Source organism: Eulemur rufifrons, chromosome 14, assembly GCF_041146395.1.
Source record: "Eulemur rufifrons isolate Redbay chromosome 14, OSU_ERuf_1, whole genome shotgun sequence".
NCBI lineage: Eukaryota > Metazoa > Chordata > Mammalia > Primates > Lemuridae > Eulemur > Eulemur rufifrons.
In genome coordinates, this window is record NC_090996.1 from 15,838,149 (window position 1) to 15,850,812 (window position 12,664).

General features: G+C 47.7%; 1 protein-coding gene across 1 annotated transcript in view; it reads left to right on the top strand.

Moving 5' to 3' along the window:
- The first annotated feature begins 1,742 nt into the window (after positions 1-1,742).
- Positions 1,743-12,664, top strand: part of SNX8 (sorting nexin 8) — a 40,478-nt gene continuing 29,556 nt past the window's right edge. The window contains exons 1-2 of the mRNA XM_069485846.1: positions 1,743-1,836; positions 5,644-5,651. Coding sequence (XP_069341947.1) covers positions 1,743-1,836; positions 5,644-5,651 — 102 coding nt within the window. The remainder of the gene's footprint in view (positions 1,837-5,643; positions 5,652-12,664) is intronic.

The window sequence follows — 12,664 nt, forward strand, 5'->3', positions numbered from 1 at the left end:
AGGTGAGTATATTTGAATGTTACCCAGGTGATTAGAAAGTGCAGCCAAGATCCGAACCACTTAACTGGAGGTTTTGTGATCATATGTCAGGGATGTTAAAATGAAATAATAAATTTAATGTCCTATTATTCTTGAATAATGGAATAACGTATAATTTTATACTTGTATAAAGCTTTACAGTTTTTGAGTGTAATGAACTTTTAAAAATTTAATGAATATCTTATAATTTAGTGGGAGACAAAAAATACCTACTGAATAGCTGGGCACCATGGTGTGTGCCTATAGGGAGCCAGGAGGACTGCTTGCGCCAGGAGTTTGAGGCAGAAGTATGCTATGATTGCGCCTGTGAATAGCCACTGGACTCCAGCCTGGGCAACATGGGGAGACCCTGTCTCTTAAAAAAAAAAAAAAAACCAAACCCAAATAATACCAGGAAGTTGGCAGAGAGAGAGAGAGAGTGTGTGTGTGTGTGTGTGTGTCAGGGAAAGTGCTGAGTACATAATTTGATGGCAACAACAGCTGAAAGGAAGCCCAGGGTATGGGAAGGAAACAGCCGTCAGATGGGGGTGGGGTGTCAGGATCCTGCAGCGGGACACTGTGACTTGGGAAAGCTGTATATGTCCACCTGCAGAAGCGGGACAGTAGTTCCCAAGTCAAGGTGGGGAGAGCATCATTGTGCCTACTTGCGTGCATGTCCCAAGTGCAGTCACCTGTCACTGAGGCAGGGTCCAGTAGCCACAGCCAGAGGAACTAACTACTGGGTGAGACTGAGCCTTCCTGGGACCCTGTCCAGGGGTTCTGGGGTCTCGGTTACTGTAACCAACTCCCTGGACATGGCTGGGCATCAGTGTTAGGAGGTCCCAGATCCTTACCTTGGAAACGAGGCCCTCCCTGATGGAAGCCCTGCCAGTCTCTCCGGCCATTTCTATCCCTACAGTTTTAGCCCTGGGAGGACATAGCGTTTGCAGCTGTTTGATGTCTCAGAGCCTTAGCGCCCGCTGGCACCCCTCCTTCCCCCAGCACCCGCTCAGACACTGCCCCATCCACGGATCCCTTCACGCCCGTGTCCCCACCACCTTGCTCCTATTCAGACAGGCAGGGCACCTGCAGCGCTCTGGCCACCAGCCCCTCCTCCAGGTCAGGAAGTTACCTAAAGCATCCTTGTACCCTCCGCAGCCAGCACCGGGCTTCCCTGACCTCCAGGCGGCAGCCAGCGGACCAAGTGCGTCAGTAAGCTAGTGGGTGGCGGGTGAATGAACGCAGACGCAGCAAGCGAGCGGTGGGCGGGCAGATGAATGGGGAAGTGTGCTGAGTAAGCAAGCCCCGAGGTGAGGGTGAATGAATCCCGGGGAGAGGCCGAGCGAGTGGAGGCGATAGTGAGCGAGAGGGCAGCGAGTGCCGCCAAGGCAAAGCACCCCGGGGCTAGGATATGGGGAGCGCGCGCGCAGCCGGCCCGCACCTTGTCCACGTGGCCGGGGCGGTTCTAAGGGCGGGGCCCTGCCGGGTGTGGGCGTGTCCCGGCCTGGCGAGGGGCGTGGCGAGCCCGGTGGGGCGGGAAGAGGGCGTGGCTTGGCCGGGTGTGGGCGTGGCTCGGCCGGGCGAGGAGAGCGACGAGCCCGGCAGGGGCGGCCTGTGGGAGGGGCGCGCCCGGACAGGGGCGTGGTGAGGCCGAGCGTGGGCGTGGCGAGGCGGGGCGCGGGCGGGCGGGCGCGGGAGGAAGTCACGTGGGCGTGCGGGCTCACATGACTGGCCGCACGATGGACCAGCAGCAGGCGGCTGCAGTTGCGGCGGCAGCTGAGGCGGAGGCTGACGAGGAGGCGGATCCCGCGGCGGCAGGTAGGGCGCGGGGCGGCTGCGGGCCCCCACTACCCTTGGCGCGGCCCGGCGCCCCTCGGCCGCAGCCCGGGCCCCTCGGCTCGCCTTCTGCCCCGCACCGGCCGGGCCCGCGTGCGCCTGCCCCGGGTTCTTCTGCCCCTTCCCGCGCCGGGAAGCCCGGGCCGCGCGGGGCCGGGCCGGAGCCACCTGTCCGGGCTGACGGCCGGCCGCGTCTTCCCTGGACTTTCGGGGACTTCCCCGGAATGGTTCCTCGCTCGCCGCCCCCAAATCCCCCGACACCCCGCGCTTCAGAGGCGGCCTGTGGTCCCCGCCGGGCCACGCTGAGCCCTGGGGGACCATTTCCCCCGGACTTCGGGCGACTTTCCCAGCTCTCTTCCCCTTTCCAGCGTTTGGCCCCTTTTCAGCTGAGTGGTCTCGGGCCGGTAATTTTCCCTCTCAAGACCTCTGTTTTCTCGTCTGTGCATAGCTTGTATACTCTTTAAGGGATTTTGGGCCAATGCGTAGGGATAAACATGAAAAGGGATGCACGAGGATGCCCCTTGTTCTCACTGTTCCTTCATATGGACCTCCTAACCGTAGGAGAATACATACATGTAAGTGGATGTTGGTGTGAGTTGCGGTTTCTTCTTGGTGGAGGGGTACAAGCTTGCTGGACTCGCCCTGGGGAAGTCTGGCGAGGTGTCCCCGAAGAGGCGATTGATTGAACTGCTTTCCAGAGGGTTGGTAGACAGGTTCTTAATTGGGGGGAAAAGGCAGAGGGAGTGACAGTGAAACTGTAGGGTCGGGAAGGCATTGCATTGGGCTTAATTGACGTGAAAGCCCCATGTGTAGGCAGGACGTCCCTCCAGAATTGGTCTTCACTTATTTTTTCCTTTCACTTGTGTCTGTGTAGGGGGAAGCATGTGGTGGCTCTTGCTGGTTAGAGCAGTATGTTCATAGGGTCACCTGTTGGAGCCCAGTGTGTGGGCCCTTGGCGGGACCCCTTGCATGGGGTCACTTGGAATGGGAAGTTGTGATTGGATCAGAATGCTTGTACCTCAGCTTGTAAAGCCATTCAGAGTCTCGGGAGGTGGTTCAGGGATGTCTTCTTTGCAGGTAGAGGGACTGCCGTGAATGTTTCTTAGAGGACTTACCTAATGGTTGTCATTATGGTGTGATTTATGGCTGCCTTTCTGGGAGACTGCCCTCCTTTGACATCCCTTAGGTAGTTGGCCTTCCTTGGGGGCAGAGGTGATTTTTATCAGGAATGCTAATGATATCCACAGACTCTAGTACTCATACTGTGTAGCACTTAACAATTTACAGAGCACTTACCTTTCCTGTAGCCAGGTGAGTCTAAAAGTGGAGTTCACAAACTCGGGGTGTAGCCTGTCATTTCATTCCACTTGAAACGTAGCTACCATCCTGGCAGGGAGATGAAGTGGTATAGCGAACATTTTTACACTAGGAAAACTAAAACCCTGAGGTAGGTAGTTTGCCCAAAGTGGGCAATGTTAAGGGAGTGTGTCTTGGGGACCCTGGTTGGGTGAGCTGGAGTCAGAAAACCTAAGCCTTTGAGAATGAATTTTGTCCAGAGACTGTGTGTGCCTTAACTTTCACAAAATTTTGACTTCTTGAGGGAGTAATTGTGGCCTATGGGTATATAGTGAATTTCCTCTTCTCTGGGGTTCTGTCCACCCAGCCAGAGCCCACTAGTAATATTCCGGTTTGGGTGTCCCTGTCTTTGCAGTGCCTTTGGGATTGCCAGAAAAAGTTGCACTCATCATCGTTTTCATCATTAAGTGTCTCATTATATTTTAATTCTTTGAAGGTTAAGCTGTGAATGCTTTAAGTTTTTAAGCATCCATAGGGTAACTCTTCTTAAAAACTTAACTGTCAATTAATTATGCAATATGTGGACAGACACATTTTCTTTTAAAAAAATATAGAACAAGTTAAAGTTCCACCTAAATTCCAGTAAAATCCTCCCTTAACCAGAGGGATGACTGTTATTTTCTGTTTGGGTTGGATCTTTTCAGTTCTATTTTTATATTTTATACACGTGTACTCAGAAAATATGTATCTCCTTGTGTGTATGTGCCCATGTTTCCCTCGGATAGTGAATTAGTTTTCTGTTGCTGCTGTAACAAATTATCACAGATTTGGTGGCTTAAATAATAAAAATTCATCGTCTCACAGTTCTGGAAGTCAGTAGTCCAAGGTAAGTTTTACTGGGCTAAAATCAACGTGTCCACAGGGCTGTGCTGCCTCTAGCTGGAGGGGAGACCTGTTTCCTGTCCTTTCCTGCTTCTAGACATTCCTGCATTCCTCTGCCCAGGGTCTCCTTTCTCCAGCAATGTTGGGCCACATCTTTCTCATGCTGCTTTCTCTCTGGTTCTCCCTCCCTTTTCTACTTCTTCCACTTTTAAGGACTGCTGTAATTACACTGAGCCTACCCAGACAATCCAGAATAATCTCCCTATTTTCAGGTCGTCTGATTAGCAAACTAAATTTCATCTGCAACTTTAATTCCCCTTTGCCACGTAACATAACATATTCACAGGTTCCAGCGATTAGGATGTGGACATCTTTGGGGGTATTATTCTACCTACTACAAATAGATACCCTAGGAGAGAAATTGCTGGGTCATAGGGTTTGCACATTTTTTGTTTTAACAGATACTGACAGATTATTCTCTATGGTGGCTCTTACCAGTTTATACCTATAACAGCAGTGTATTAAAAGGATCCTTTCCCCATAACCTCATCAACATTAAATACTGTTTTTTAATTTAATTAATTAAATTTATTTATTTTATTTCCGGGAAGAGAGAGTCTCTGGCATGGGCTGAAGGTGCTCTCGCTTCCAAATACTATTTTTTAAAACTACCTTCAGACTTAGAAAAATTAAGAGAGTATTTTCATTTTTGTTTTAATTGGCATTCATTATCGGTGAGGTTTGGTTTCTTGTAATTTTTCCTCCTCGTATGGTCTCTCGGACTTGACTGTTTATGTCTTTTGCTCATTTTCTTATGGGGTTGTCTTTTTTCTTACTGATTTGTAGCAGTTCTTTTTGTATTTTGGATACTAACCCTTTGTGGATTTTTTTTTTTTTTTTGAGACCGGGTTTCTCCCTCTGTTGCCCGGGCTGGAGTGCAGTGGTGTCATCGCGTAGCTCATTACAACCTCAAACTCCTGGGCTCGAACAATCTTCCTGCCTCAGCCTCCTGAGTAGTTGGGACTACAGGTGTGCACCACCACGCCTGGCTAATTTTTAAAAAGTTTTTGTAGAGATCAGTTCTCCCTATGTTGCCCAGGTTGGTCTCAAACTCCTGGCCTCAAGCAATCCTCCCCCTTGGCCTTCCAAAGTGCTGTGATTACAGGTGGAAGCCACTGAGCCTGGCCCCTTTGTGGATTTTATATTGAAAGTATAACTATAAAAATATCTGTTTGACCAGAACATTCTGTTCCCTGACTGTGCTAGATAAGAGTTTATTTCAGAGCCTGTTCTGAGGTTATAAAGCTCAATGATTTTGACCTACAATAAGAATGGCAAAAGTGAGTGTGCTGTATGTGCTTGATCTTCTAAGCTGAATTTTCAGGATTGAATAATACACTGATAAAAATGTATACAAGTTACCACTGTGTATCATAGCTCTGCTTTATGTAATCCTATGGACTGAATTAGTCTTTAGAACCAGGGAGAATCACGCTTCACTTGTGCTAGTGTGGCTCATTTGATGGCATTCCATACGTTCCATTCACTTGGAAGCTCCAAGCAGGTTGTCTGTGCACAGCCTGGGGATGGTGCCTGGTGTTGTCTGGTCAGGGCCCAGGGCCGCACTGACTACCTGGGCCCACGCTGCTCTGGCCTGGGCGCTTTACACTGACCCTGGGCTCTCCCCACCCCCCACCCCTCACCTGCAGACCCTTGCCTGCCACTTCTTTTCTTCTCTGGTGTATACATTTGTCAAAATCCATTGAGCGGTCACTGAAGATTGCATTTTATGGTGATTAAATTATACCTCATCGTGTTCACATTAAGGAAATAACCTTTTGGTCCACCCCTTTCTCCTCTGTGACATGCACTTTGTAAACTCCTGAGGGCAGAAACCTCCTTTTCTTTACATCTAGTATCTAGAATAATATCTCCTGCGTGGTAGAGTCTCAAATATTTGAATAGAATTACATTTTTGTCATTTTTTGAAAGATAGTATCACATTTTAGTGTGATAACAATGCGAATAGTCCCCCCCCCCAATAGTTTTTGTTCTTGGTCTCCCTCTCCCTCTCTGGCGTACACATACACAATTTGCAAGGTAAAATGTGTCAATTTGAAGAAAGAGGAACTAACTGAATCACTATTATGTAGAACAGATTTTGCCAGAATTTGTGGTTAGCAAGAAAGTGATGTGTTCCGGGTGGGGGAATTCTGTTTTGGTATTTTTTTTTTTTCCTGAGAAAAATACCACACAAAAAAGGATGTTTAGCCCATCCTGTTTGCTAAGGCAGTGCTGGGGGTGATCGAGTTGCTGGAGAGATGTGTGGGGCCTCATAGGACCAGCTGCGTCTGTTCAGAGGAGCCACCCAAGGTGATCAAAACCGTGGTGGTTGCAGGTGGGAGGCCCAGACCCTGAGATGTGTGGAGAACGTGGTAACTGGTTGCCTTGCAGAGCGAAGGAACGATGTAGCCCTCTGAAGAGCTGGAGCATTGTCACGCTTTGCACCTTTTTGTTACAGAATCACTACAAAATTATAACCAGACTTAAGGGGTAGGAGTTCTTTGTGAAGAACTGGTATTAAAATATCATGTGATATTTTCTTTGTGAAGAATTGGTATTAAAATATCATGTAGGACCCCTTTTGGGTGGACCCAGGAGAGACTGAAGTGCATGTTCTGTGCAGTTGAGCTCTGGGAGACTCTGGTCCATTCTTCATGCTGTTTTCTGTTGTGGAACGAGTTTTGCTGTTTCTGTTGTGCATAGGAGGTGTGTGATGGGGTCTTTTAGCTCCCATAAGGATTTTGGAGTTTGTGTGCTAAGCAGATTTACATGAAGTTACATGAAGTTTGAATAACTCCGGGAAGCTCCATATAGACTGGAGAGAGTTGGGGTTAGGTAATACTTCTGAAGAAGTACAATTACGTTATTTTCTAAGAATCTCCCAAAACCTGATTTGTGCTGGTGTCTACTAGGAGCCTCATGAATGAGTTGTAATCAGACCTATTAAAATTTTATTGTTGTATGTGAATTGGTGCTTTGAGAAAATTTTGTTATGCAAGTAGTATAACCACAAGTACACGCATCTTATAAATAGATGAATCACCCATAATTCCACCACTTTAACACAGCTACTGCATTTTAGTGTATTTCCTTTTTTCCTGTGCATGTGCTTTTTATGTAGTCATCATCATAGTGTATATATATTTTTATAATCAGTTGTTTTCAGTATAGACATTTTTCTATACTGCCTAATAGTTTTCATGATTTTCTAGTTAATGTTTCCATAGTAATACATCAAGGAATATAATATTTTTGCTTCCAAAGTGCCAATGTTATTAATATAAAATTTGAGTTAAAAGGTACTCTTGCCACGTTTTCCAGAAAAATGATTCTTTAAATGGAATCAGTATTAAAAATTGTCATAATTATGGAACTTGGTCCAAAAGACAAAGTCTTTGTCACCTGCCCCTCCCTGCCCCAGGTCACCCACCAAACTAGTTCTGCGCCCTGGAGGCGATCACTGTTATCAGTTGTGTATGTGCATCCAGAGTTTTAGTAAAACAAAATTTTTAGGCCTTTAGGGCTCCAGAGATGTCCTTAGATGACCTGAGAGATATTCTGTTAAATAACCTTCTTACACAAATCTGAGAACTGGGCTCCTTCACCCCATGAGGCCAACCAGAGAAAATATATACTGTGTGACTCCAATTTATACACAGTTCAAAGACATGCAGACATAGACTCTGTTGCGTAGGAACACACACATGGGTGATAAGACTGTGAATGGAAAGCAAGGAAAGTGCCTGGAGAGTTAGGCCAGTGGTCCCTCCAGCAGGAGGAAGGGGCTCTGAACTGTAAGGGATGCAGAACATGGGGGCTTCTGGGGTGCTGGCTGTCTTTAATTCTTGACCTGGATGGTGGCTACACATGTGTTCAATATGTAACTTTGTTTACATGTCCATAGCAGTTTTATACCCCTTTCTGTGTGTTTCACAATATGAAACGTGGGGGAAAACCTGAGACGGCTGGCACAGGTGGGCGCAAGGGATCCTGTCTTAAGATGGTCGGGCAGGAATATTCACACCCCCATAGCATTCGCTCTCTAATTTGTATTGGATTTTCTTGGAGGGAGGGAGGGAGGTGTGTTTACAGTGGAGTATGTTTTACTGTACCAGTGGTCACTCCTGACGGAGAGTCCTACAGTAGATCAGCAGGATGTCTCCTGGCTTCAGCTGTTTCTGAGGCGTCTGAATTTTGTTCGTTCTGGCCTAGCGCTCTGTTGAGTCCAGCTGTTTTGGGGGCCTCTGGGAAGCACAGCTGGAAGGAGGACTCGGACCCTTGGGGCCTCTGGCATCTGTGGGAAGCAGGAGGGATGTCTGGGAATCTCACTTGCTGTTAAAAGCATCTGTTTGGCAAAGGTAATCTGCTGTCAGAGAGAGTCACATGATATTCATGACTTAGCACCGTCAATTATCTTCAGAACTGAAATTTCACCTCCCAACTCCTGAGAAATTCTAGTCCAGGCGGGGAGTGGATCTGTCTTTCAAGATTTGGCCACTTACTGCTGGTGTTTTGCACCAAAGGGAGATTGAAAATTGCATTTTCAGCGCTTTGGAGCCAGGAAGGTCTGTGTGTGCGTGTGCAGTTCTTTATCGCAGGGTGGCATGTGCACGGCCTGTCTTCCTCCGTAGGCTAGATAGGAAAGGAGGCGCTCTCGGGAATTTCTGCAAAAGTGTAAAGTTTAATTGTGTCGTATGTAAGTGGGCGTGCTTTCCGCTAAGGTGGGCCACTTAGTGAGGAGAAAGTACTCCCATCTGCTCGCCTCCCTGGTGGGATGGGTTTGTGGGACGGTGCCTGTGTGCAGAGCAGGGGCAGGAGAATGAGTCATGCTGGGTCCCAGCTCTGTCAGAGCACGGCCCGTGTGCCCTCCCTGCCCCTTCAGGGCCTTACGTGTGAACAGCAATCCTGGAAAGTAAGCGGTCTTACCCCTGCTTTACCAATGAGGAAACTGAGGCACAGAGGTTTGGTAACTTGCCCACGTCCACACAGCTGGTAAATGGTGGCACCAGGACTCAAATGCGGACGAGCGGCCCCGCAGCTGGGAAGCGGCAGGTGTGCCGCTTTTATGACCCCCCCCCCTTTAGGATTTGCTTATGGCCTCTTTAACCATTCCTAGACTGGACTGTCCCTCTTTGTTTGGTTTTTGTTATAGTGACATAGTTGCATATGACTGCTCTCATAAATGCCACCGAAGACTTTTGTGATAACACCCTCCTTCTCTTTTCAGAACAGGAATGCACTTTAAAATTATGAACTAGGACGTAAGGAAAGAGCATGGAAATTCAGAATGTGGGTTGTAGGGGCTGAAGTAGTTTGGTGGGATAAGGGTTACTTGTCCAGTTCAAGTTTGGGTTTAAGCTCTGCGACACATCTACTGAAAATACTCTGTTCACTCTGAGCAGCAGGGCGTGGAACAGAGTCTGTTTCCCATTGAGTTGAATGTAGTATCTCCTGAGGTCCCAGCTCTCAGCAAACAAATCACTTCATGAGTTCTGTGAAGCACAGGCTGAGTTCCCTTAGCTAATTAGGATATTCAGAGTGTCTTAGTTCCCCGATCTTGGAGTTTTGGGGCATGTAGACACCAGATGAGAATCTAGCCAGCCTTCTCTGCATGGAAAACTAGGTCTCCAGATTTAGTGCACATTTAGCGGTGGGGGAAAATCTGACGAAATCTTTCTCTTCCTGTGACATTCTTCACAGTTCCTAATTTGTTCTTGCTGACTTCCGAGCCTTACGTTTTCTGGTTGATTAATTGCATTCCTGGTTGTCTGCCCTTCAGGCGGCGGGAAGGCTGGGAACCTGCCTTGTTCTGTGTGATGCCTATAGCAGATCAATGCATGTTTGTTTAAATGGGGGTAATTGTACCACATGGCTTACAATGTCGGGTGACAGTGTAGAGTCTTTGAGGGACCTGATTCGGTTGTGGCTGCAGGTCCTCATTGAGCCTTTGCTGGGATTAAGACAGACTTGGGTCCTGACGGATATTCCGGAATATTTTCATTTTCATGTCGGCAGAGTCACTTTCAGACTGAGCCAACCAGAGCCAGGAGGAAGGTTTAGGAAACAAAACAAAACCAAACCAAACCAAAAAGGGATCGAATTTAGTTAAATAGAGACAAGGATTCTTTTTGGAAGTTCCAGCTCCTACTTGGTAAGTTATTCCAAGATTTCCCAAACTTGTTAAAATAGTATTCCTTTTAAACTCTGGAGAAAGTCGTTGGGCCTCCCCACATATAAACATTACAAAAATGAGACCCAAGAGGTGTTTTGAGGAATAAACTGAAGTTGAATGGGCCCTTTTAGAAGTGGCTTTGGTGGGATTTGTGGAGAAGCAGGGGTCCAATAGCCCTGTGTGGGCGGCACTGATGTGAATCTGGGAAAATCGCCTGTGAGATGACTGTTTTCGGCACTGTACTTCAGTTTGGTGACATTTTAAGTAAACCAGTGATTTTTTTTCCCCCTTGTGGTCTGGTCTCTTGCATCTCCCATGTTGTTCTTGTGTGTCAGGGGCGGGGGTGTGGGGGCGCGTGCATGGGGTTCACGTGCAGTTCCCTGGGTCTCAGGACGGTTCATGGTCTGTTTGTGATTATTCGCGGAATCTCGGGAGTGGTTTGGTTCTTGATGAGAACAAGATGCCATCGTCACATCGAGGAAGGCAGCACTTCGGGGCACACTCACCCTGGTCAGCGGCCCACTGGGTGTGTGGTTTGCTCTGGGAATTTGGCATCTACCATACAGGCCCAATGAAAGAGAAAAGCTCAGGCCTTGGGCCCTGTGCTAGGTGCTATCACATTTTGTTTTTCTGGTTTTTTTTTTTTTGAGATAGAGTCTCGCTCTGCCATCAGGGCTAGAGTGCTATGGCATCAGCCTAGCTCACAGCAACCTCAAAGTCCTGGGCTCAAGCAGTCCCTCTGCCTCAGCCTCCCAGAGTGCTAGGATTACAAGCATGAGCTAACACATTCATCCGGTTCCTGTCATGTTTTCTCCTTGAATTCTTGCAACCAGAGAGTAAGGTAGATGGTCTTGTTCTCATTTTAGAGAAGGGAGAGCTGAGTGCAGAGGAGTGAACTACTAGTGGACAGTCACAGACCCATCTGGAATTCTTGGCACGGGCCTCTGGCCCCAGCTCCTGCTGTCAGTGTTTGTGCTGAGTGAGGCTGTGAGGGAGCGAGGGAGCCTGGCTCTGTCACTGGTGCACGGCGGGCCAGTCTGCCAGCTGGGCCTCCAGTTTTTGCATCTTCGAAATGGGATCACAGTATCTGCTTAGGGTGTCTTTAGGATTAAAGAGATGTGGTAAGGAGCATTCAGTAGACTGTAGACACAGATGCTTCGCTGGTAATGGCTCTTGCTTTAATGGGGAGTGACATTGCACCTGGCTGTCCCTGCTGAGGGAGATGACTGAGTCCAGGGAGAGGAAGGGGAGAAGCATCGTATTCAGGGGACTTGGTTTGTTTTGGAGCATGCAGGGGCTGCTTCCAGTTCTCGTGGCTTGTAGCTTCATGGCCACATGGACCCCAGGGAGGTCCCTGGGGTGTTGAGCATGGCTACTTGACATTTCTGTGTCAGTATCAACAGCTGGATTTTTTTTTTTTTTTAACCTGTACCTGAAACCAGCAGAGGACTTCATAGGTGGATGATGTTTTTCTTTCTTAGTAGATAGCTTTATTCAAAATTTAGTCATTTGTGTTCCAGGTATAGTGCTGGGGTAGGAAAAAAATTAGTTTATGTTCACAGGAACTGGAGAAAAGAAGAGAGGGAATCCATCAAGTCCCCCACCCCTTTTTTTTTTTTTGAGACAGAGTCTCACTCTGTTGCCCGGGCTAGAGTGCCATGGCGTCAGCCGAGCTCACAGCAACCTCAAACTCCTGGGCTCAAGCGATCCTCCTGCCTCAGCCTCCCGAGTAGCTGGGACTACAGGCATGCACCACCGTGCCTGGCTAATTTTTCTATATATATTTTTAGCTGTCCATATAATTTCTTTCTATTTTTAGTATAGACGGGGGTCTCGCTCTTGCTCAGGCTGGTCTCGAACTCCTGAGCTCAAGCGATCCACCCGCCTCGGCCTCCCAGAGTGCTAGGATTACAGGCTTGAGCCACCGCGCCTGGCCCATCGAACACTTTTTAACAGCTATTATGAATAATGTTGCTCTGAGCATTCATATGTGGATATATGTTTTATTTAAACAGATATTTTTATTTCTCATGGGTGTGTAATTAAGAGTGGAATTGCTGGGTTCAATATTGTAACCTGTATGTAACCTTTTGGGTAACTGCTAGACTGTTTTCCAAAGCAGCTGAGCCATTTTCCATTCCTGCCAGCAGTGCATGAGGGTCCTAATCTCCCCCTCCTCACTAGCATTTGTTGCTTGTCTCTTTGATTATAACCATCTTGGTGGGTGCGAAGTGGTATCTCATTGTGGTTAGACATCTTTTCATGTGCCTGTTGGCCATTTGTACATCTTTGGAGAAATGTATATTCAAATTCTTGGCAAGTTTTCAGCATTAGGTAATTTGTCTTTTTTTTTTTTTTTTTAAATTGAGTTGTAGGAATTCCTTGTATATTCTAAAT